The sequence below is a fragment of the Arabidopsis lyrata genome (assembly GCF_000004255.2).
Source record: "Arabidopsis lyrata subsp. lyrata unplaced genomic scaffold ARALYscaffold_5, whole genome shotgun sequence".
Taxonomy (NCBI): domain Eukaryota; kingdom Viridiplantae; phylum Streptophyta; class Magnoliopsida; order Brassicales; family Brassicaceae; genus Arabidopsis; species Arabidopsis lyrata.
In genome coordinates, this window is record NW_003302551.1 from 16,103,305 (window position 1) to 16,129,160 (window position 25,856).

A 25,856-nucleotide genomic window follows, 5' to 3' on the forward strand; every position below is an offset into this window, starting at 1 on the left:
AAAAATCATAAATTTGAAATTAAAATCTTGTTTTCATGTGTTTAATACAATTTTAAAAACAATATTATATAAATTACTTAATTATAATGGATTAATATGTTTTTAAAATATTAAATAGCCCTAAAACTAATCCCCGATTAATCTCCGTGTAATCCCCGATTTTCTTGCTAGGCGCTAGGCGCACCCTCGCCCGCCCGACTAGCTCCGATTTTTTGAACACGGGTAAAAACTAAAAATCATTTGTTAAACTACACAACGTCATGGCCCGTAAATAATTGGGCCTAAAATAATTTAATTCTCGGCCCATTAAGTTGTAATGGTAACGGAGGCTTTTCAAACGCACAGAATCGGAAGAAATCCCACAGATGAAAATCGATTAATCTTCTCAAGCCGATGAATTCATCATCGTTGACGTATCAGTTATCTTCGCAAATCAAAATCTCTATGGAGGAAACAAAATCCCAAGTATATCGATGGAGGAGAAGCTCAAATCCAAAGACCGTGACGGCTTACGGATCCAGTGTTGATTTTGACTCTGGCGATTGAATTTAAGCGTCTGATGTGTTTGCTAATTGCGCGATTATTGGATTGGATCATTGAGAAAAAAAGTTTCAAAATCAACAAAAATTGTTCTGTCTCATACTGGTGAGATAACATTTGGATTTTGTGAAATTTGGAGTTTGCAATTGGTATTTTGAGGTTCTTAATGCGTTTGTGTGTAATGTAGTTGCGGAGACTCTGGATTCTTTTCTACTTCTTCATCAGCTCGAAACCAAAGTAAGACAATTCAGTGTTCTCTGTTTTTCAGAATTTGGTGATTTGAAGAATTAGAGGGTACAAAGTCGAATTCAATTTCGTGATCTTATAGTTTCAGTGTTCTTTGGTTTTTAAAAACGTTACGCATCTAGAAGCATGACTCTGGTACTGTGTGGAAATCTTCAGAACAAGATACTGAACTTTTTTTTACTTCCTAAAATGTTGTTGCTCATGATATTCTCGACCTGGTTGGCTCTACTGCTTCTAGGTGTGAGCTGAAGTGTCTTTTCTTTTCGAGTACTATATCATTGACGGATTTCTTGCTATCTTTATGGAAATGTGGCCTTGTTCTTGATTGCACTAATGACTCCTAATTGGATATTTTGCTCTTTTGATTTCGAAATCCTTAGGTGTAATGAAGGTCAAAAGCTAACCGGGATGAGATTTTACCTTAGGCCGCTATGTTTGCGGCACAAGACATTGCGGCGATGCAAGGTTAGCTTAGTTCTCTCCCTTTTTGCTGTCTATAGAACATAAAACTGAGTCTCTATAGTTATCATTTCAATTCTGTGTGTGACTTTTTGGTGAAGGTAGTGTAGGCTTAGTTCTGCAATTAGTCCAAACGTGAAATTACTGTTTATTAACAAACTTTAGCCTTTCTTGTTAATCACACATCTCGATGTTGGCTTTCAATACAAATAACTAGTAAATTACACTTTGTTGTGGAGATAATATGTTTCTTGAAATAAATTTCTCGTTAACAAAACCTTAACATTATTGATTAATATATACTAAATAAATAAAAAGTTCTTGCTCCTTTCTTGATCCGCTTCTATGTTTTTAACTGAGAGACCTCCTATATAAACAGATTGATACACCCATTAAACTCTCGTACTTACCTTCTTATACACGTTATCAAAAACCCTAAGAGTTCATAAGTTTCTTTGACATTTGCATTCGAAGACCAAGAACCCTAAGTCTCCGACTCAATCTTCTCTGAAGAATGGCGACGACTGAAGAGAACCTCGAATTGCTGCAAGAGATCGATCATCGTATTGAAGAAATTGTTTTGACCGTGCCTTGCAGTGCGTGGAACGAGAATAGGGTAAACGCCAAATTGGTTGATTCTTTTTGACTTTTCCAATTTTGTTAATGCTTTATCGTTGGTAGAATCATCGATTTCTTTATTCTCTTTTTTGTAGAGTAATGATTGTACCATCGGCGAAAGTCAATATGTGTTTATGTAATTTCTTTTTGTTTAATTTGCTATGGATTATGATGTATAAACCATATGTATCGTGCGAAAATGAATCTTGATTTCTCTTTCAATTATTATGATTTGTTTCTTTTGATTTATTGTTAACGAGGATTTCTATATTATTTATTGTTAACTATTTTTGCTGAATTTAACGTTTTGTCATGCTGCGACTCTTATTGTTCTTCTGCGTCCACGATTAAGAATTCTTTTTTTATTGGTTTTGCTTATTCATTTCTTTAGTATCGTCATATGATTTTATTTATTGTTTATGCTATATCTGTAAAGTCAATGTTCTTCATTCTCTGAGTTTTATGTTACTATTTGTTAGGTTTAATGTAACGAATCATTCATTACGCACGTGAATCTTATTTTGTTTAACAATTTGAAGATTGTTTTTCCTAAAAAAATGTGATCTTTCTACTCTCCCCGATTGCAAGAAATTAATATCCTTTTGTTTTCTTTATGATCATTGTTTTTGAAATTTAACGATTCTTTTTATTCTGTACAATCAACTAAGTGGTCATTTTTTGGGTTGCTGCAGTCCTCTCAGATTCTCGATGCCTTACTATTTATTGTCAAGAGAACATTTGAGCCGAGGATTCAGATAATTCTCAAGCCAGCCTGGCCAGGTTAGTTTTTTATTTTATTTTAATTTATATAACAGCCAAATTAGTATTCTTTTGAAAATATCTATAATTTTTAACTTCGTTGATAGACTTGTTATTTTTTCAAACAAAATGAAATTTGTAAATATTACAATGCTATAAATTTGGTAACTCTCAATTATCTATGATCGGATGTTACTCTTCTCACTGATTCATTTATGAAACGCTAAGATCTGTCTCATGTTTGCCTCCTCTATAAATATATCTATTTTAAATCTCTTAGTACTAATCGTTTATCTAAATTTTAAATTCTCAATTTTCTCTTAAAAGTATTCGTGTAGATTAGTAATTTAGAGTGTTTTAATCTTTGAAAATGGGCTATCTGAATTTTGTTTTTAAATGCCTTTTGTTTTTTTTTTTCAGTGGAGAATTTTGACTTTTGCCGATTCCATTGGGCCTCTGATCGTTTTGAAGAATTACTGGAACCTGCAGAAGAAGAACCGAGATTTTTGCTTCCAAGGCAGAGGAAAGGCTTTGTAGTTTTCTTCAACAATCTTGAAGACTCTACACGTGCACGAAATTGTATAAAAAGGTACTGAAAGGTGATATATAGATATAGCTTATAGTGTAAATGGTCTGATATAATTTTTTTTTGCAAATAGGCTAGTGGATCCTGCACCAACAGGAGTTATTGAAGAGCAAAGAGCAGCAATAGGTGAGTACGTAGAGAGACGCGGACCCATGCAAGAAGATGAGCAAAGAGGCCGTGTAGTTGCTGGTAGAAATCCTCCTAGCGTCAACGATGGTATCCCGACAGATAGACTCGGACCCAGTGGAGTTGCTAGTGGAACTCTTAATCCAAGCGCTCACACTATTAGTTTCTTGCATGACGAAGAGCAGGGAGGCAGTGGACCTTCTAATGGTACCTTTGATCAGCATGTTTACCTCCAGAATTCAAGAGTTATAATGGCGATGATTGCGGTTCTGCTTGCTACCATCGTGCTAACTGTTGGACTCAACCCGCCATCAACCATCGATACGATTTCCGTCAAAATCATCTTTCAGATTACCTTTTGGATTGCGGCGGTATTCTCCTTGGCAGCCTTATTTATTCTAGGTATGGTCACGCCTACGTCGTTTGACATGCAAGTACACAGATTCCGATGTGCCTTCGTATCAATATCAGTTGGTCTGATATGCGTCGTGGTGGCATTTGTCGCAAGCACGGTATCCATGACATCAAATCTGTTCGCTAGGATAGTGGGGGGCCTCATTGGTGCGATTGGGATCGTCGTTTTCTCTTACTTCACCTCGATAACAGTTCGAGACTTCATCTACACAAAAACAGGATTTCGTTTGACGCAACATGCAGATAATAAACCTTATGCGCTCACCTGTTTTTCGGTTTAGGTTTACACCAAATTAATATACAACAGAATAAACTTTGTGGTTTGGTGTTTGACATGAGATATTTTGTATAAAGACATAGATTTATTAGTATTTTTGGTTCTTGCGGAAAATCAAAAAGCAAAAAACAAAACCAAAAACAGATCTATAAAGAATTTAAGATGAAAGTGAGTAAGTGACCATAGCCTAAAAAAACCATGACATATAATTTCAAGGGAAAAGCAACGCCCTCACATCTCTTGAATCCTCATCTTCCTCATCGAAGAAATTCTTGTGCACCTCTTTAAGTAATTCAAGAGCATTCTCCAACCCACCATCCTCTGCGTCCTCATCTCTTCTCTCTTCTGCGTATGACTTTGGGTCACTTTCGTCGTCTATGGACAACGTTTTCTTAAAAAAGTTCACAAGTTTAGTGATCCAAGTATTGTTGTTGTTGCGCTTGAAAAAGTGGTACGGTGCGATCTGCAGTAGGTTTGTTGTGTCATCGGGCCACCAATACACGTGCTTGTCGTCTAGGATGACAATCCCACGCTCGTCAGCCAAAACAAGATCTAGATTCTTCATCTCGCTGTCTCTATTTGTGATGATGCGTTTTTCAAAGTAAGTTCCGTGAGGATCAAGAAACGATATAACTTCTTCCCCTTGTTCAGGGCTGCAAAGCTCGAACACAGTCATCTGGAACAGCTTGTTCGCTTCACGAAGGAATTCGTGAACGAACGGTCGTAGCTTAAACAAAACCTCGCCTTGATTAGGGAAGAATTTTTTTGATCGCCGCAGATCAAACCTTGACTTGACTTCTCCTGTTAAATAATTCTCTCCGTCTGAGAGTTGTGAAACTAGGCGGGAGTCGTAGAGCGTGCCGTGTAGACCAAGGACTAAAGTAAGCCTCTTTTCCTTCAGCGACTTCATCCAAACATGGCGTTTCGTAGTCCCCACAAATTCGGGACGAAACTGTAGACCGTTGCCAAGGTAACTGAAAGGTATGAGAGCATAGTGACGAGCGTCCACAGCCGATTTGCATTGGCTACAGAATCCATGTCGAACAATATCATGAATACAAGCCATTGTTAAATTGAAAGGAGCCCTAGTTTTTTTAACAATTAGCAGGCACATAAAAGCCGTCACCGAATCGGATAAGTTATATGTATTTTGTTTTTGTTTTTTATACTTTTACTTTAAGCAAAATACACATATATATATATATATATATATATCATAACTACTTTATATTTTCTCCCCTAAACTCACGGGGATCGGAGATAGAACTATATATGCTCTCTCGAATATATCTTCTTTTTCTGACTAATCTCTTAGTCATTGAAATCTAAAAAGTAAGATCTTCTATGAAATTAGGAACAGCATTGTATAATTTTAGTTTTTCATTTCCTTTTTCATATGTACATCTTTTCGCTTTTAGAATAAAAGCATATGTATTACGTAGAGATCACTTCTAAGTTCTTTCAACTATAATCAATGGTTTCGATTTAAAACCAACAACCTCGAACAACATTTAAGAGCATCTATACTGGGAATCTCTCGCCAAATCTTTCAACAATATTACAAATTAAAAAAAGAGGAGAGAGAGAGAAGAGATCGATTTTTATTTGAGAGCATCAACAATGGTGGGTTCTAACACCACCTCTCACGTTTCTCTTTCTCTTTAGAGAAACCCATCACAAACGTTTCTCACAAGTGTCATTCAAATATTAGTTTATTTAAAATACTTTCACACTTGTATTTGTGTTTACACTTGAGTTTAGATACGGAAGTTGTGATGATATGAAAATCTCGATAAAACTCATTTCACACATGTCAAAATCTGATTGGTTTTTAATTGTTATTTTAAATTAAAAATTATAAAGAAAAAACAAAACCAATGCTGATGCTCTAATGAGAGATGTTAATAAGGAAACAACACGAAAATTATATCATGTAAAGGAAAATGTAAATCCATTGGACTGGTAATCATTCAAATTCCTGGGCGTGAAGAAGCGGGGCAGGAGAGGATTCACCTCCTGATATCCTCCATTAAAGAATAACTCATGAAGCTCCTTGAGGGATCTCAATAGGACTTTCAACAACAATTCATCATCATCATCAGGACTTTCTCCCTCGCTCTTTCCCTCCAAGTCAACAACTTTATAATCTCCTGTCAAAGATATCTTCTTGAGCAAGTTAAGAGTTTTTGCTAGGACCCCATCCTCGTTGCTGATTTCTTTGAAATACACGTACTTCGACATGAAAATCACGTTGTGGCCTGGGCTCTTCCACAATCTATGATCATAGTCTACGATAAGCACCCCACGTGGTTCCGCCAAAACAAGTTCCAATGACTTCAAATCACCATTGCTATCTTTACTCGTAATAATGCGATTCCCAAAGTATATCATATGCGGATCGAGCAACTTCACCACCTTCTTTGCAAGGCCAGGACCATAGTTTGTGTACACATGCATGGTGAAAATCTTCTCTGCTTCCCGCAAAAATTCACGTACAAAAGGTCGAAACTTCACTAACGCATCGCTTGAATAGAAACTCTCATTAGCTAAACGAAACAGATCATCTCTTGATCCCGAATCAGCCTCTTCGAGCAGATGATACCTGTCGATCTCGGAGAGCTTTGACACACTGATAAGGTCGATGAGGGTGTGTTCTAAGCTAAGAACCAAGTGAAGCTTCCTCTTTCCCAACGCTATCCCCAACTTCTGTTTCTTAGTGGTCGCCTCGAACTCGGGACTCATCGATAAAGACTTTGCGATGTAATTGAAAGCTCGAGCAAAATACCAAGTATCCAGATAATATCCACATCGGCAACATCGACGGTTTTGATACAGCCGATGACGACAATTAGGGTTAAGAGAGGTTTCCTTTGCGACCTTCGTATTGGCGTCATACGTTTTCACTGGGGATTTGCATCGACAGCAGATTTGACGGTGAACAATCCAGTGCTTGCATGGAGCCGTCATTCTCAATTTCCTTCACCAAAGCTTTTTCCTTTGACACTATCTATTAGATTAGTAAACACTCCCTAATATATTCCCATCCAACCAAATCTGTTACGTCAATTAGTTACTCCCGAAAAAAGCGATTTACTTCAGAAGATATAGGATTTTGTAGATTCTTGATAAAATCAAGTATTTGATGCGTTTTATATATTTTTGAATAATTGAGTAATATTTTTATGGGAAGCGAGTAATCTTTTTCAATACGGTCATTAATTAATTTTTTTGTTTCTTAATTTTTTATGAGAAACGAGCCACACGTGTGGTGTGATGAAGACTTTAATTTCCTCTTTAACTCTTTTGTTGGTTTCAAACTTAACAAAACCTAATCCCATAATTAAGATAAGGAACAGAGTTGCATCAGAGAGAAAAAAAAAAAAAAAAGAACAGAACAAAACCTAATCCATATGTTACAAATTTACAACAAGGTGTCAAGGTTTCCGTTCGGTTTATAATTTGGTTAAATCACGGTTAATACTCATAATTAAAAAACCAAACCTTGGTGTTCAAAAAAAAAAAAAAAAAAAAAAAAAAAAAACCAAACCTGATGGAAACTAGTTAACCCATCCTTGATTGACACCGTATCTTTGACCGGGTCAATACCCGGTTAATCGGAGAACTAAACCTATCTCAGCGGTACAAACGCTCCTCACCTACCGTCCTAGAGAGATCATCACGAATCGGAGAAGGAGACGGCGTGTAAAACGGCGGCGAAGCACATGGAGTAGAAAACGGCGTCGTTCCGTCGTGATTGTAATCACTAAAGTCAACCTCGTCGTCGCTTATATCCGTCGCGACAATCTCCTCTTTCACTTCATCATCCTTTACATTATCCTCAGTAGAGATGCTTCCACGTGGATCAATCTCACCCGTCCGATGATCAGACTCACTAGTATAGTCTTCAGCGATGGTAAACAAAGTCTCCGAAGGTCCGCAAAGTAAATTTTCTCCGTTTATTGACCACTTTGACGCCACGTCACTAACCGGAGGAGCAGCTGCAGGGAGAGGCGGAGCTGTGGCGGATCCTATTCGGAATTGTTTGTTTTCGAGACAGAACAAGAAGAAGTAAAGAAGCTCTTTCGACGGCGGTGGTGTAGCCGTCGGGTCACCGCCGCGGGAGGAGAAAGCGTCGAGTTCTGAGCCGGCGATACTCCGACGACGAAACCTACGTTTCCACCACAAAACGTAGGCGAGCTGTGCCGTTACAGCTACGAGACAAAACGCGAAAACCGCGACGAGTACGATTGCGGTTTGGCTAAGACCCATTTAGTAGACAGAGTTTGAGAGAGATTAACCTTAAAACTGCGTCGTTTCGTTTGTCATAATTATGGATTTGTTGTTTTAGATCAGAACAGAAGCTGGAGTGGGGTAGTTTCGTAAATTGTTACTAATTATTGGGTAGTTGAAGTGTCATAATCGGAAAAAGAGTTGCTGAGTAGGTTCCGGTTAGAAGATCATTAATAGTCAAATCTGGATTGAAAGTGAAGGTACACGACTTACTATTTGGAGTTCTAAAGTTCTTTAGTTTAGTTCACCAAAAGAAAGATCTTTAGTTTTTATTAGCGAACTTGAAAAAATGATGTTGCACTCGTGAACAAACGAAGAACACCACGTTCAACAGACAACAGGCAATAGTTATTTGACTTTGTACCAATCATTAATTTGGGCCATTCGATTAACTAACGGTGTTAATCGGCCCATTTTAGTCTACCATTCAGGGTTTGATTTTTCATATCGATGTCATAAGATTCTATTTCTTTCGCCTCAAAGATGCATCACACCATCATCTAGATCTTAATCAATTATCATTTATGTGGTACAAATTGGAATTGTAAATTGCATATGCATATATACTCATAACCTTTGAGTGACACGGATCTATTCTTAAAGATTTATGCAAGTAAGCTCATAGAAGGTTGTATATTTGAGATATCAGGCCCATGACTCCTTCTCTAAATATACGGATTTGGGCTATGAAGCTCTCAAATCCTTTTTCGCCTACACCTCTCAGTTTGATAAAACTGAACCTATAGTTGGATTCATGTGTTGCTTACATTCTAATAAATAACCCGTATTCTCTCTTGTTTTATTTAATGAATAACCAAAAAGGTTTACAAGAGAAGAAAAAGTTAGTGTGTTTTATTGCTTTATTAAAGATAAAAAGCGAATTATGTTGAGATCAAAGTTTAGGTCTATAATGACTAAATGCCCATCACAAGACTCTTAAAAGCTTAAAAACCCTCCAAAAGCAGAGAGATAGAATTTAGCTTTTTTACTCTCTCTTTTTCTCTTCTGCTTTAAAAGGGTCACCCACTTTCTGCAATTCTTGTAAATAAATTAATTATTTACTTTTCCAAAATCATGCTTAACTTTATCTTCCTTCCTGCTTTTGAGGATAAACTTTAGATTCCATGCATGAATTAATGGACATCTATACGCATTCATATTATATGCATTCATCTAATTTGCAAATATATTAATGTGGATATCGTTGTGTTTACACATGGGCGTTTTCTTTCAAGTGGTATGATTCACATAATCATTTTTAACAAAAGAAAATAATTCACATAATCATAAAATGTTACTCCATCCGTTTCGTTTTAGTTGTCCTTTAAGGTTTTTTCACATAAATTAAGAAAAATATTTAATTTTCTATTTTACTTTTTATTAATATATTTTATAAAAAATTTCATTGGCCAAAACATTAAAACTGTAGGGATAAAACTGGAATTTTCACCAAACATTTGCATTGAAAATCTAAAACGACAACTATTATGAAACAAAATTTAAATCCTAAAACGACAACTAAACTGAAACGAAGGGAGTATCATTTAGAAATTGACCATTTGTATATCAGCTTTTAATCTTAAGAATTAGTCATAGATGATCATGAAGTGAGTTAAGTATATAGAAAAGCTTTTGCTGCATGCATGATATATATGAGAAATGCTTTTCTTAACGTCTACATGTATTCGTTTACAAAAAAAAAAAAAAAAAAAAAAAAACGTCTACATGTATTAATTAATATTAACAATTCTTTTTTGCCACAAGTCACATATATATATATATATGAATATTTTTCAAAGTAACCACTATTTTTCCACCCTATACAAAAATATCCAAGCGGAAAAAGCTTCATCTTATTTGACACCAAAGCAAAGCACCACATTGTGAAAGAAGAATCATTTACAAAAGTGATCCATACATATCCCCAATCCAGGGAATGTATATACATCAATCAATGATAGCTAAAACTTGTGAGATTTACATGAAAACTAAACTCGGAAAGGCAAACGACAATTGGAGAAAAGCAGTGTAAGATTCTAAGACCATCTCTAACAGTGAAACACTCTTTGAGTTTCTCGAACAAAAAAAAATATTAATATTTTGATCAATTTCAGTTATATAATTATTTTTTAATCATAAATATAAAATTGAACCAATAGATGAAAAATAAGTGGCCTATTGGGTTTCTCAGAGTTTCTCAAATGAGGCACTCTCTCTATTCTCTTTTTAACTTTTTAATTTTTTTATATTTTCCTAAGAGAGAGTGTCTCATTCAGACACTCTAAGGTGGTGGCTTCTTCCTTCTCTCGGGAGAAAAGAAAAGAAAAGATGAAATGAAACAGAGAGGCAATAAAGTTTGTGGAGATCTTTAATATCAATCAAGCTGTCTTGGATTCTAAAGGAAACAATGACCAATTTTGTATGCTTTATCTTTAGACAGATTAAGAGTTAACAATGGTTTGTCTAGTCTATATTTCGTCGGTTTCATATTAGATTATGTTTTGGTTAAATTACTTAATGCGTAGTATTTTTTTTGCTAAAGATTAATAAAAGAAAAACTACCAAATCTACCACATTTCCTCCAATTCTTTCCAAATCTACCACATTTTTAATTTCCTTTCCAATCCTACCACATTTGATATGAGAAGTTATTGTTTTGCCTTCCCTTTCTCTCTTTCTCTTTATGTTTATTTTTTAAATATTTTTCTTTTCTTTCTTTCTCTCACTCTTTTTCTCTCTCACATTATTTTTCTTTCTCTCACACATAGATATATATGTATATATCTATTATATCTATGAAGTTTTATTCTTCTTTTTCTTCTCACATGATTTTTTCTCTCTTACAAATCTAAATCTGGATTTGAAAATAGTTTATCAATTATATAGTTTTGGTCCACGACATTAAATCGGCTCACATTTAGATCTGGGTTTCTTTTCATATGAACTTGTCCCCGATCTAATTCTATTACTCATTTGATCTGAATTTGTCCTCGATCTAATCATGGTACTCATTCGATATGAACTTGTCCCCAATCTAATTATATTACTCATTTCATATGAACTTGTCCCCGATATAATTATATTACTCATTCGATCTGAACTTGTCCATGATCTACTTTTATTACTCATTCGATATGAACTTGTCCTTAATCTAATTCTATTACTTATTCGATATGGACTTATCCCCGATCTAATTCTATTACTCATTCGATTTGAACTTGTCCCCGATCTAATTATATTACTCATTCCATATGAACTTGTCCCCGATATAATTATATTACTCATTAGATCTGAACTTCTCTCCGATCTAATTATATTACTCATTCCGTATGAACTTGTCCCCGATATAATTATATTACTCATTCGATCTAAACTTGTCCCCGATCTAATTATATTATTCATTCCATATGAACTTGTCCCCGATTTTAATTTAATATTATCTAATATATTAAGAGAACAATTGTAAACGTGCAGCATTAAATGCAGATTGCTCTCTCTTGTCCCAAGTTGTCCCTTTCTCTGACACACATTTCTCTCTCCATCAAGGGCAATTTCGTCCGGCTTTAGGCATGTGGCAACAAAATGTGGTACATTTGGAAAGCTTTTCCCAAATGTGGTAGATTTGGAATGCCACATTTCAAAATGTGGTAGATTTGGAAAGATTCCCATTAATAAATGCGTAGTTATGAAAACAAGATATAAAATAATCGAAAATCTCTACTATATAATTAGTCACAACAACAATGGATAGTTTTTTTTTTAATGCTATATAGCTAAATCCTCCCTCCATTTCACAAAAAAGTGTCGTTTTGACACATTTCACACAAATTAAGAAAACATTGAATTATACATATATGCCCCTATTAAATAAGTGATTAATAATTTAAATTTAATGAGAAGTAGTTTTAAGTTAAGGGTAAATCAGTAAATTTTGTGTAAAAGTCACATTGAAAATGTAGAATGACACTCTTTGTCAAACAAAAATCAAACTCTAGAATGACAGTCTTTGTGAAACATAGGGAGTATATAGTTCACAAGTTTAAGGAAAGATTTTTTTTTTTAATTATTAGAAATGTAATCGAGTATTATTAGATAAATAATACTCTTTCTGTTTCACAAAAAGTGTCATTCTACCATTTTCACACAAATTAAGAAAACTAAACAAATTTTATTTCTACCCCTTATAATACACTAGATAATACCCTTTCTATAATTAATAAACTGAAATAGTAGGAATAAAAAGAAAATTAGTCATTGGAAATATAAAACGATATTCTTTGTAAAACAAAATTAAAACTTTAAAACGACACTTTTTGTGAAACGGAGGGAGTATAGTGTTACACCGCATATTTTTTCTTGTAGCGTAAGCGTTCTTTCTTCTAACTTAAGTTTTTTTTTTTTTTAAACAGTCTTCTAACTTAAGTTTAGTTTGTCTTTTTTTTTTTTGTTAGATAAGCAAACCTGACTTTTCTAAATCCGACCTTTGGGTTATTTTAAGCATATAGTATTATTTTCATAATTTCATTTTTATTTTGGGATATTCTTTGTTTGTTTATTTTTGGTGTATAGAAAGAAGTTTAAACCTGTGAAATGTGAATGTGAATATAGTCTACGAAAAGGGTAAGTCACCTAATATGAAACTATTTTCAAATAAAAAATAAACAACTAATTAAGTGGTGTATCAACAAATTCCTTTATAATTCTTTTGTAAATTCCGTTAGTTCAATCCAAATTATGTGTGTCAGGATTTTTTTCAGCTTTTTTCCATCTCGTTTCCATGAACATAAATTACCATTTACGACCATAATATGATAATTTTACTACATTTAAGACAAAAAAAATATATAAAAAGGGGTTTTCGGGATTTTTTTGAGGCCCCCCCCCCCCCCCCCCCCCCCCATATCCTTCTAAAAAGTTCCTAAGACAAATTTAAAAAAAAAAAAAAAAATCTACAACTACACGTTTAACCAAAGTATTGCCCCAACCCAATGAAAGATAAGTCCGTAAGGGAAACAAATGACGCTTGACCATAAACCATGTAATGCATACTGCATGCGAATGATCATGTTCATGCTCATAAAGTGACCATGTTACATACATATGTGCATGAAGTTATGTTGATGAACACTTGAAATGAAACCCTGCATCCACCGCTTCGAGTAAGCCAATCTCATCACATGATTCTTCTTCACAAATGTCATCGTCAATAGATAGGTTAAGATCGAGTGCAACACAAGTAGCAACGTTCTTGTCCTCAGATTTATCTGAACCGTCAGATTTCTGATTAACTGGAGGAGAACAAGCTCTTGATCTTGAACTGAATCTTTCACAGCTCAAGATCACAATCGCGTCTCTAAGGGAAGCTTCTTCACCACTCGAATTACAAACTCTTCCTCTCTCGATAGCTCTCTTGAAACCCACTTGAGACAAATAATCAGCTTGCTCTATATCTTCCACTAAGAACACTCTATTTGGATCCAACGAAACAGCTTCAGAGAATCTCTCTATGTAACTCCAGCTTTGTTCATCTCTCGACCTCTTGTTCCTCAAATCTTCTGCGGAATCCGATCTTGTCGAAGAGAAACTGCTCAAACATATCGAGACAAAGCTGTCGTGAGATCCAAACACGAGTTTAGCCAATTCTCTAGCCATCTTCTCCTTAGCCTCTACATCAAGACCTTGGAAGAACATCCATGTATCTTCTTTTTTATCATCATCTCCGTTTATCTTCCTCGTACTCGATCCTGACCTGCATTTCAAGACTGTTTTCGCTAATTCCGGGACTAAATCCTTTTGCCACGGTACCGTACTCTCCAAGGCATCACATAGAGTTGCTAGGTTTTCTGCATTCATCTCTTTAAACCTGGAAGTGGCATGTTCCACCTCCATTGCATCGCTCGAAGAGGCTGCAGAGTTCATTGTTGAGTTAGGATTCGAAGATAAAAGCTCTGTCTTATGCTCGCTGTCATGTTCTGGAATGAACAGTCTTAAGTGAGATGTCTCAGGGACCACGGAATGATGACGATGTGTGTTTGTCTCGATCACGGGCCAATCACCGTTGGTTTGAAGATGATGCAGAGTACTGGAAGATTGAATGAAACCAGGAAAGGAAGAAGTAGGAGAAGAGAGTGTGAGTGTTTTTAAAGATGGTCTCTTGTGGATTGAATCGCAGATTGAGTTCCACTTCACCACAAGTTCCTTGATAGAATCTGAATCCTGCCAAGTTCAAGAATCAAAACATTTAAGCTCTTATATATAAGAAGAAGGAAAAGAGAATGTGAAATGATTTGATGTTTATAAAACTCACGGTGTGGCTATTTTGACTCTCCTTCTTATACTGCTGAAGCCATGCTGGTAAAGTTGTAGTGGTTACATTGCTATTGCTGCATTTTAAGAATCGAGCTTCCGATTCAAACTTGACGGAACATTCCTCACAGAAACTGAACTGATCCGATTGCTGCAGAGACACGTTATCTGACTTCTTGACTTCAAGCTCACTGCTTTGAAACAAAATGGTGATTATATTAACTACTAGTGTTAAACTTGATTTTGCTTTGTATTAACATGAACTAAAATGAAGTAAGTTGTTATAAAAAAATGAAGTAACTTTTCTTTAGCATTTTCTTCAAAGAAAGCTTATGATAGAAATATATAAAATAATAGAGAAAAAGGTAGGAAAGATGCACGTTGGTTCACCGTTCTTTTAGATGATCACCAAATAAAAAGCAAAAACACTATAGGTAAAATTGTCCTTTTCGAAAAAGAGACAAAATAGTTAGAACATATCCAACCAAAAAAATAAAATAATAAAACAGATTTGTTGATTGCACATTCTTGACTATTTCAAAAGGAGAAGACTTTATTACCTCTCGGAGACGAGACTCAAGCGGAGGCTATTACTAGTCGCCGGAATAGTAAGAGTAGTGAGACACCAGAGAGACTCAAGCGATGGTTGACCAGACTTGCATCTCAAGTAAGTCTGTGAGGTTGCAAGACCCATTAACCAAAACTTTCCATGATCTCCCATGACTAACCCACGAGCCAACTTCCCAATCTCCATTATCATATGCTCCACAACACAGTAGTTATCGTTGTTGTTATACAGTGAAGAACCTCTGGTTCTTGACTCTACGAACCAGTTTAGATCTCCCAGATTTAGGATCACTCCTTCTCCTACACAGCTCTTCACGAGTGTCTCTAGCTCCTGAAGCTTATGTTCCACATCGGCTCTACTTGGTTGCCCGAAAGATGAGAACGATAAAGTTATAAACTTTACGTCTTTTAAAGGATCGGGCACGTCTTTTTTGTCGACTTTCTCCATCACCGTCTTCACAACTCCGTCAACAGTGGCTAAACACTCTCCTACGATCACGAAGTTTCTTCTCTTTTTGTCGACTAGATTGTTGATAACGTTCATGACATCCTCGTTTCTGACAGGAGTTAATAACTTTCCTTCTTTGGGTTTACTTGAAGAGGTTGTTTTGGAGCAAATCTCTAAAGAAACAGCTTGTTCGACTTTGCTTTTCACTTGAGGACTCGAGAAACCAGCTTCTCTCATCACTCTACTCACGCTAGGATCATCAAGGATGGATATTATGAGCTGCTCCACTTCAATCTTGACTGCTAAAATCGGTTGCTGCTGGCTTTCGATGGATCCACGTCGTTGGTGAGCCTGTGCGCGTTTGAAAGCTGCACCAAGAGCGTTAGAGATAGAAGGGAAAGGGGAAGTTGGAACCCCTAACATAGGACTCCCTGTAGAGGTGGGGAGACGGTTTAGAGCCACGTTGAAGCAGAGCTCGAGGGCTCTGCATTGAAGAGGGTGAGTGTGAGATTGTAGACAAGCTGTTCGAAGTAAACCTGTGGGAGCAGAGAGCATGGTGCTAGCTACATGGAGAGGTGTGACTTGAGCATGTCCTCTCCGTCTAGCCAATCCCATGGCTTGTTTCACCACGTTTGCAGCCTCCGCCGTGAGGGCTTGCTCCACCGTGCAGCCTCCAGCTCTCATAGTGGAAAAACACCCGAAGGAACACAAGGTGGGGATAGTACTAGTAATGAGAAAGAGTTCTACGAAAGCTTCAAGAATCTTGGGTTAATTCATTCCATTTATCTTGGACAACAAAAACACCCAAAGAGGAAGGATCTATTAACACTGCGGCTATATGGAAGGTGGGGCTAAGTATTAAACCTAAGAGAAGAGTAAGGATAGATAAAGGGCGAGAGAGAAAGAGAGAGAAAGAGAAAAGGGCTTTGGTCTCCAAATATATGAGGAAGGAGAAGGAGGAAAATGTGTATGCTTTTCTTGTGAGAGAGGCAAAAATTTTGGGGGGTTTTCTGAGGGTCCAAAGTGGATTTTGTAGTGCAAAGTGGAATGCATGTGATGACAAAGCAGTATCAAAAGGCAAAGGTAACTCAGCTTTGCCCATATATTCTTTTCTTTCTCAAATTTCACAAAAATAAAGATGTAATGGGTACTGCAGCTAAGTGGGTCTCTCTCTTTTCTGCAAAGGGTATCACTTATTTAGAAAAGAACCTAATTAAAGATGCAAATCATCATTCACTTATATAATATTTATATAATAAATAATATCCACAAGAACATTATTTGTCGAAAATTTGGGATTTAATCGCATCCTTTCTAGCACCTTGAAGCTATACTACTAGCCAAGTTCCAACACTTTTTCAGACAACAGACTCTTACTCTAGATCCAGATAAGTAAAGCTAAATTCAAGACCACATGTAAGCAAAATAATCTAGGAGCCACAAAAACATGGAGGGAACATATGTTTTTTTTTGTTTTGAAGTATATTCATAACCAACTATGTCACATTAAATCTAAGTATTTTTGGTGTCACTGAAACAAAATTTAATAAGTGTGAACATGTAAATAATTATGATTCAATGTATGAATATATTTCCTACCGCGCATTCTGGATACAAAATTCTGCTCCAAAGGATAATCAAATCAGCCTCACCGATATCAAAGAGTAGAATTTTATTGTTTTCAATCTATCAGACTCTGTAAAGGAAAAATGTTGAAAAGAACGTTTCCTCAGCCAACTTAGTAACACATGGAATGATACTGAAGGATCAAACATTTTAATTAGTTTCCAAATGTTATCAAGCATAATTTACCATCTTAACTCTAGGGGGAGGAAACACAACAAAGAAGGGATCACTAGTTTGGTCTTTGTATATTTTTGAATTTTTGCATGGTATTTAGAAACTCAACCCCCTAAAATATCAAAACATTAAAAAGCAAATCAAACCATCTGACCCATCACAGACACTATATATATGCATCATTTACTTTCCTTTCGATACTTTCATAAAAGTGTGTAGCTTTTGGACCATAAATATATATATATATATATATTAATATCGTTTTTAAAACGAGAGATAGGAGAAGAAACGAATGTGTTTTGAACAAGAAAAAGATTAAAAGAAAGCGCACAAAGCAGTCTCTTGGTGGGGACAGTCTTTGATTGTATCTGCTATCAACACGACCAATCATTTTCAAGTGCCTAATGAAATCAGAGTTTCAGATCAGTAACAGGAACACTCACAAACCAAAACCAAAGAAAATAAGTAATTCAAGAACAAGAAACAGAACTGTGCATTAATTATATATTCATAGAAGCAGAACTGTGTATTAATTATTTTATAATTGCAACATAAGTAAGAGATAAGAAAAGTTTGATTCTACTACCACTAACGAACATCTCAAGCCATGTATATAACTTGATAACACTAGATATATACGCAAACACAAAGCTAAACAGATGCAGATGCCTATTAACTCTTTGAAGAATCCATTGACAAAACCCACAAATACATAATCTGAACAGTGATTAAGGAATATGCTATAATCAATGAACAAAAAGAAATGATTCCGCGTATGGATTATTCAAACATGAGATCATTGCAGTAATTGGTACAAGGAGCTTTACCTATAACTTCTACTTTGATGAAAACATATCTCTCTCTCTCACATGAAGCATGCCACTGCATAGAAAGAAGAGAAAAATGCACCACCATTCAACTTGCCTAGGAATCTTCAATAAGATTTATACACTTTGATAAGAGAATCATATAAGCTAATATTCCCACTATAGATATGTATGTCCTAAAAGACAAATAAAAATTGTAAAGAAATTATCTTTTCTTATGGTGAATTTGAAGAATAGAGAATAAAAATTACAATATCCTCTCACAAGAAACAAGAAATCTTCCTTTCATTCCCCAATCATCTTTTTTTCAGCTTTTTACTTGTTTTTATGTAAGCCTTCACCTGAAAGCCACTATTCTCTGCAACAGGTACTATTTCACTCACTTATTCTATCAATGCTTCTACAAAAGAAGCTAAAGTATCATTTACCCATGCATTTATGTATCAACTCAAAATGGGGAAAACATACGAATTATGTACCATAAAACAAAGAGAGAAATGAATCAATGATCCTACAATCATTATTGAGGAAAAGCAAATGAATTTTGTGAGATCAGTCCAAAGTTATGATCCAAAAGAAACATGATTATATGTATCTGGAGTATAAAAGGACACCAAATTATCTTGAATTTACTCCAAGTTCAGGGGATAAATAACATAGATATGAGCACATATGTGCATTAATGCTTAGTTACAAAGGACTTGTGGGACCAAACAAGAAAGTTGTGAGAATAAACACAAACTCATAAACTGTTTCTTCCTCGATCGCTGTCTTCAGGGCCGGCCCATAGGTAAAGCCCATGAAGCAAGGGCTTTAGGCATCAAATAATTATAAGTAGTTTTAAGGGCATCAATTTTTAAAATGTTATTATGGTCTAGTGGTTAGATTGAAGTCTTTTGTTGTACAGGTTACGGTTTCGAATCTCATACATGTTAAAACTTGTATTTTTTTTTTATAACAGCTTTTGTTAATGGGCCAAAAAAATTTTTGCTTTAGGCACTCAAATAGTTTGGGCCGGCCCTGGCTGTCTTCGTTTGAGACAGGGAAAAAGGAAAGGAAAGGGGTTTTGTTTATTAGCTTAGACCCAAAAGAGATCCAAAGGGAGACCAAAAATCATTTGAATGCAAAAGTGTTTTGAATGATGAGAGCAAAGGAATATAGATGGTTACTTCAGGCACACCCAATCTAAAACCCTTTTCGTCTTTAATAAAAATTAGCAAACTTTGTTTGCCCTAACGAAAAGATTCAATCTCTCTACCACAAAAGAACATCCATTTGCATAAACCAGTCCTTTCGAGAAAGTGTATGACCAGAACAGTCAAAATGTGAATGCTTTAACAAGGATCAGACCCCAGATGATTCTAAAGCACTTGCGTTTACGAGAGGAACAGAATGTGAAATCAACCCATCTCTCAAGCCCACTTGCTAAAGATTTAGCCAATGTAGACATCAACTTTTGAAGAATGTGGCCTTTTACAAAACAACACAGAATGTTTTGCATCAAATCTTTAAAATGACTTGCGTTTCACATTAAACTGAAACTAGCTTGTAGGACCAAATTAACAACAAAATCAGAAAATAAAATAAAAACTCGCTAATTCGCTGTACGCGTTTGTTATGGGGAACAAATATGTGAAAAGAAGGCTTAATTAATCCCAAAAGACTTATAAAGGTGAGACCAAAATTATTTCAATGCAAAAGCATTTTGAACAAATTAAAGAAAGCAAAGGAATATAAATGGTTTCTTCTGGCACACCCAATCAAACTTTTTATCTCTAATCAAAATTAACTAACTTTGTTTGGCTCGACAAAAACATCCAGCCTCTGTCACAAAATAAAGAAAAGAAAGTCGTTTGTGTAAACCAATCCTTTCAAGAAAGTGAGTGACCAGGACGGTCAAAATGTGAATACTTTAACCAAGACCAGACCCCATATGATCCTAAAGCACTTATGTTTGCGAGAAAAATACATCGTAAATCCGATGAGACTCTCCATCCCACTTTATAAATCTTTTGAGTTAATATAATATCAGCTTTTAAAGAATTTGGCCTTATATAAAATCACTAAGGAAGGTATTGCGTGTCTTGGGTTAAATTGAAACTGGTATTGAAATCTTGCATGAGAGTAGTTAAAAGTCATGCGTGTTTATGTGTCTTTCTGCATGACTTTTCATAGTGGTTTCTATCAAATCAAACCCTTTTCCAGGGGTTTTCATGGGAACACATACAATAGAAGAGAGCCTCTAGCTAGAATTCTTTAAACAATATCAAAATAAGGCACTCTTATCACAAAATCAAGTATAAAAAGCAATATATGGGATTATCTACTCAAAAGGGACTCCAATTTGTTTTTTAGCTCTTCAGTATTCAAAATAAGCATCTTTATTCTCCTGGGTGTGGCCATGTGGAAAAAAAAAACGAATAGAAGTAGCAAAGAGAGAGATATGGGAATAGTTTAAGGCATAATAATTCTTCTTTGGATGGCGCCTAACTTTAAGAAAGAAAGAGAGAAACTTTAAAGATTAAAGGAGGAATGGAGAAAAGTTGTCCTAATTTTGACATGACAGCCTTCTTAATCTAATGTTATGAACTTTATTCACAAAAAGAATTTGTTTGCCTTGCAAAACAACATTACTCAACAATCCCACAGTCTAAAAGAAAGGTTCGTTTTGTTTCAAATATATTTGAGTGTACCTTAAGAATCTAAAACTGTGGCATATATTCTTTATCACTTGTTCCCTAGATTTCCCAAGGGTTTAAGCTAGCAGAGCCGCACAAGTATCATATCATATAATCGATAAACATGTGAATCCATAATGTCAAAGAGATCAAGCATATGCAATTATGCAGTGAGCATGCGTTGGAAGAATCAAATCACAAGAAACACTCAGGCTTTTATGATACGACAGCAGATATGAAAAAACAAAATTAGTTGAAATCAGAAAGTGTCTGAATCTCTAAGCAAAATTCTTGGTGCAAGGTAACAACTAAAATGTCAAGAAAGTGACTTATTTATGCTTTGAAAATTCCAAACAATGTTAATACCAAGTATATAGTAGCAGCGGAATTTGGATTTCGTCAATCATCTAACACTTCCTAGATAAATCACCGTGCAAACAAGTACTTTTCAAAACATAACAAAACTTGTTCTTACATAAAACCCCCACAAAAAAAGGCTTAGTTACTTGAAAACTTGTAACAAAAAAAAGTTTATACAAGTCAAGTATGGAATTAGTATACTAGCTAACAATTATGAATTTATGATGCTTAGTACTGCATTAGACTAAACATTAGAGAAAAAAATATCCAATGATCACGTTATGATTTACAAGTTCGTAAGCACGAGTAAGTAAGTCTACGATGTACAAGTACAGATTAATCAATTAATATATAGAGCTGATTGAAAATAATTACTTGAGCAGAAAGAGAAGACCGTTGATGATTCTATAAGTATCTGAGAGAATGCCGGAGAGCTGCGCCAGCGACGTTTCGAACTGATCAGAAATAGGTTAGGAACCCTTGCTCGGCCGTTTCACTTGATCCTCCGCGCGCATCCAGGTTGGTTTTGGGCTTGTTTAGTGTTGGGCCCAAAAAAGTTGTCTATTGAAGCCTGTTTAAATTCAAACAAAAGGGATGTAGCAAAATATACATGAGCTTTGATAAAGCCCAAACACTTAGGCCCATTAACTGGCCTTTAATGGAGTTTATATATTTATTATATTCATCACCTTTTGCGATAAATATTTTGCGAAATCATTTTCCTTTTTGGGATTGTTCCATTGTATTACAATTCAACACCCTTTGCGTTTCAATTTAAACATATAACAAAATTTTAAATGGTTGGTTAGTGACTTAGTGGTAATATCTGAAAAAGGGTTCTAAAATCAAAATGTTCTCCGTACCTTCTTTTCCTTTTGCTATAGATGCAGGTTTGGTCTTACATTTGTATGATTATAAGTTTCTAAGTAAAAAAATTTGTTATCCTATAGCTGATCTTTAAATAAATAAAAATCTGGAGTTTAGTTTTTTTTTTTTTTTGTTAATCAAAATTTACATAGTGGTTTGTACTAGTATCGACAAATGAATTTAAATAATGTATGTCTGTGAGTTATGAATCATAGCTTATGAAACCCAAATTTTTTTTGAAAAAGTTCTGTCAATATTCGCTGCTATTTTGTTAGAAATGGTTGTCTTTTATTTATTTATTTATTTTTATTTTTGTTGTCTTTTATTTATGACAGATATTATTAAAATGGTCATGGTCTGAAAGCTTGGACACTTATCTTCTATTCCGTTGGACCAGTTTCAGATGAAGCAGATCCATCCAGCTGCATCTTGGCTATATACATTGCCCCCCACATTTTAGTCGGTAAGCTGCATAAGTGTAACCGCTACAGTTTTGAAAATATTTCTAACTTAAAATTAAATGACATCCATATAACTTTCTCAAAAAGTTGTTTCAGCATATAGGGGCTATAATAAAACGTTGAAATTTTTTTGACATAAAAATATTTCTACTTACTCCCTCCATTTAAGGTTTTATCACACAAATTAAGAAAATCATTAAATTTTTTGCTTTATCCTCTATTAGTATATTTTATAAAAAAATTCATTGGCCGAAACAATAAAATAGTAGGGATAAAACTGGGATTTTCACCAAACATTTGCATCGAAAACCTAAAACGACAACTATTATGAAACAAAATTTTAACTCTAAAACTAGGGGTGGGCATTTAAACCGAACCGAACTAAACCGACCCAACCCAACCGAACTCAAACCGACCTAAACTGAACCCAAGTTTAGACTCAAACCATTCGGTTGAGTTTATTCTCAATCCAAATGGATCGGTTCGGTTCGGTTTTAAACCAAACCGAACCGATAACCCAATGTGTTTATTTAATTAATTATTTAATTATATTAATAATATTATAAATAACTAAATATGTATTTATTTTTACTTTTATAATTTGAATAAATGTAAAATAGATTTAATTATCTCTAAAACCTAACCCTAAAAAATTTAGGGTTCTCCTTCTAAAAAACTTACAACTTGAACTTGATATTTAATTACTTTATCAATTTCAATGTTCAAACTTCAAAAACAATGAATTTTTTTGTTTTGTTACATTAATTGATTTTTTTGAACCGAATTCAAACCGAACCGAAGTGAAACCAAACCGAACCAAATATAAACTGACCCAAACACAAACCGAACCAAACTAACTTCGGTTGAGTTTGGTTAGAGTTTTATGAAATCCATATAAACCGAACCGAACCCAAACCAAACCCGAAGTTAAACCGAAATGCCCACCCCTATCTAAAACGACAAGTAAAACGAAACGGAGGGAGTATTATTTTATACTCCCTCCGTTTCATAATATAAGGCGTTTTGAAAAAAGTTTTTTGTTTCACAATATAAGTCGTTTTCGAGTTTCGATGCAAATTATATATTATTTTAATATATTATGATTATTTATATTATGCAATATCTTTTATGATTGGTTGAATTTTTTAAAAGTAGATCTTCTTAATCAACGTGCTTTGACCTAAAACGATTTATATTATGAAACGGAGGGAGTAGTTGATAGTTGATACTAGTCAGTTAAAAACCTTTTATTTTACTATACTATTTTAATTTTTTCTCTAAATTCAATCTTTTTAGTTATTCACATTGATTACACTGGTTGACAATAATATAAACTCATTGATTACACTGACCAAACAAATTACACTGATTGCGCCAGAAACATAAACCAATCGGAACCTCATTAGTTTTTGGTATTCAGAAACTATCTTAAGAACTTTTTATGAGCTGGCATGACTAAGAAGGGTGCAACTTATTTTGCTTTAACTAAACTTCCAAAATAAATAAAAATTTTGCTTTAACTAAACTTCCAAAAAAAAAAAAAAAACTTTATTCTTCTTAAACTATTTAGTGCATTGCCCTCCTTTTCACAATTCTCCATCGTACCTATTATTTACATTGATAACAAATGAGTCTATGAATATATTCAAAAGCTACTAATTCCTATTATTCGAAGAAGCTATAGAAACTGGAAAAAAAAATCTACTTTTTCTTACTTTTGGTACACATGGATATTAGGATATATGTACTTACATGTTTGTTTCACATCAATAAACATTTAATATTGTAAAAAGTAATATTATATAATTAATGAATACAGTATGTTAGTGGTTGTTTGGTTATTTTGGATTAATGGACATTGACGTGGTATCACTGTATAGTGTCCATATTCGATAATGGAAACATATTCTTCTAATGATATTGTCTAGCATCGACATTTTTAGCATCCAACTAATTAAATACGAAAAAAATGAAATTTATTAATTTTACTACTCTTACATATTTCTGATAATGTATAAACACTAGATTTTAACCCGCGGTACACCGCGGGGCTATATTTTCTTAAAAAAATCAAAATGTAATTTGTTTGATAGATTATTTTGATTGTTAATTTTAGGATTTCACCCGTGGTATACTATCTTTTATAAATATCAACCCAAACCCGTCCCATCATATTACCCGTCCCGTGAAATTAAACATCATTTAGTTATTTTTCTTTTTAATAATACTTTTATTTAAAAGCTATATAATTCAAGTCAATTTAAAAATTTCTTTTAAATGGTTCCCATAAGATATATATACATATATATTAAATTTGTATAGAGTTGAAATAATATTAATATTACAAACTTTTTATATAATTTAAATATTATAAATATTTTTAAAAATATGCAATATATATTTTTTGTTATTGAATAAGAGGATATTATGTGTAAGAAATGTAGAAAATAAGAGTTTAATATTTTTACTATGGAGTCGCGAGAAAAATCTTTTATTTCTATACATGTTATTCGTTTATTAATAATAAAAGAAAAAAAATCATTTAAATTAGATATTAACTAAAATAAACGCACCATAATTACTTATTAAGTAACAACCAATAAATTTCACCAAAAAATAGGTAACAACCAATAAATTCTAAACGCAGTAATTAAAGAATGAGATATTAAAAAAAATATCAAATAAGATATAAGAATCTTAAAATAATTGAATATCTAAATAATTTAAGGGAGACTCACAAAAATGCCCCTTTTTCAATACCCCTTTTCAAAAATGCCCCCTTTGGATGTCCATTTTTAAAAATACCCCTTTTATGTACAAAATGACTAAATTACCCTTCTTTTAATAAAAGATATCATAAATATATAAGGAAATATAACAAAATTAGGTCCACAAAATACAAAATATTTTTTGGCGGGAAAAGTGATCCCCCAATTTTTCCCGCCAAAACACTTGTAAAAATTTGTAAAACCTTTAAAATACCTTGTAAAATTTTCCCGTAAAATTTTTCCCGCCAAAAAATTTTTTTTGCGGGAAAAGTGATTCCGCAATTTTTTTGGCGTTAAATTTTTGGCGGGAAAATTTTTCCCGCCAAAAATTTACAAGGTATTTTAAAGGTTTTTTACAAGGTATTTATAAGGTTTTACAATGTATTTTAAAAGGTTTTACAACGTATTTACAAGGTATTTATAAGATATTGAAAGATTTTACAAGCTATTTTATAAGAT

At 34.2% G+C, this 25,856-nt stretch overlaps 5 protein-coding genes across 6 annotated transcripts; 1 reads left to right on the top strand and 4 right to left on the bottom strand.

The window, feature by feature from the left end:
- Positions 1-238: 238 nt before the first annotated feature.
- LOC9312218 lies at positions 239-4,121 on the top strand. 2 transcript variants are annotated; one of them, XM_021024040.1, is made up of 7 exons: positions 239-645; positions 728-777; positions 1,167-1,251; positions 1,720-1,861; positions 2,556-2,643; positions 3,043-3,211; positions 3,282-4,121. In XM_021024040.1, the coding sequence occupies exons 4-7, from the start codon at positions 1,760-1,762 to the stop codon at positions 4,027-4,029; spliced, it is 1,107 nt and encodes a 368-aa protein (XP_020879699.1). In that variant the 5' UTR covers positions 239-645; positions 728-777; positions 1,167-1,251; positions 1,720-1,759; the 3' UTR covers positions 4,030-4,121. The 2 variants fall into 2 exon arrangements, with proteins under 2 accessions (XP_020879699.1, XP_020879698.1); XM_021024039.1 differs by having other exon boundaries at positions 728-1,251.
- Positions 4,122-4,236: 115 nt separating this feature from the next.
- Positions 4,237-5,091, bottom strand: LOC9312219 (RNA polymerase II C-terminal domain phosphatase-like 4). The gene has a single exon (XM_002877818.2). It carries the CDS (start codon positions 5,089-5,091, stop codon positions 4,237-4,239), a length of 855 nt encoding a protein of 284 aa, XP_002877864.1.
- Positions 5,092-5,893: 802 nt separating this feature from the next.
- Positions 5,894-7,633, bottom strand: LOC9313933 (RNA polymerase II C-terminal domain phosphatase-like 4). The gene is made up of 2 exons (XM_002877819.2): positions 7,573-7,633; positions 5,894-7,526 (listed from the first exon to the last, which is right to left on the bottom strand). Exon 2 carries the CDS (start codon positions 6,990-6,992, stop codon positions 5,955-5,957), a length of 1,038 nt encoding a protein of 345 aa, XP_002877865.1. The 5' UTR covers positions 6,993-7,526; positions 7,573-7,633; the 3' UTR covers positions 5,894-5,954.
- LOC9313934 lies at positions 7,536-9,028 on the bottom strand. Its single transcript, XM_021023982.1, has one exon. It carries the CDS (start codon positions 8,292-8,294, stop codon positions 7,659-7,661), a length of 636 nt encoding a protein of 211 aa, XP_020879641.1. The 5' UTR covers positions 8,295-9,028; the 3' UTR covers positions 7,536-7,658.
- A 4,260-nt stretch (positions 9,029-13,288) lies between these two features.
- Positions 13,289-16,820, bottom strand: LOC110228430 (protein SMAX1-LIKE 3). Its single transcript, XM_021025957.1, has 3 exons — positions 15,182-16,820; positions 14,623-14,812; positions 13,289-14,531 (listed from the first exon to the last, which is right to left on the bottom strand). The coding sequence occupies exons 1-3, from the start codon at positions 16,318-16,320 to the stop codon at positions 13,428-13,430; spliced, it is 2,433 nt and encodes an 810-aa protein (XP_020881616.1). The 5' UTR covers positions 16,321-16,820; the 3' UTR covers positions 13,289-13,427.
- Between the last annotated feature and the right edge of the window lie 9,036 nt (positions 16,821-25,856).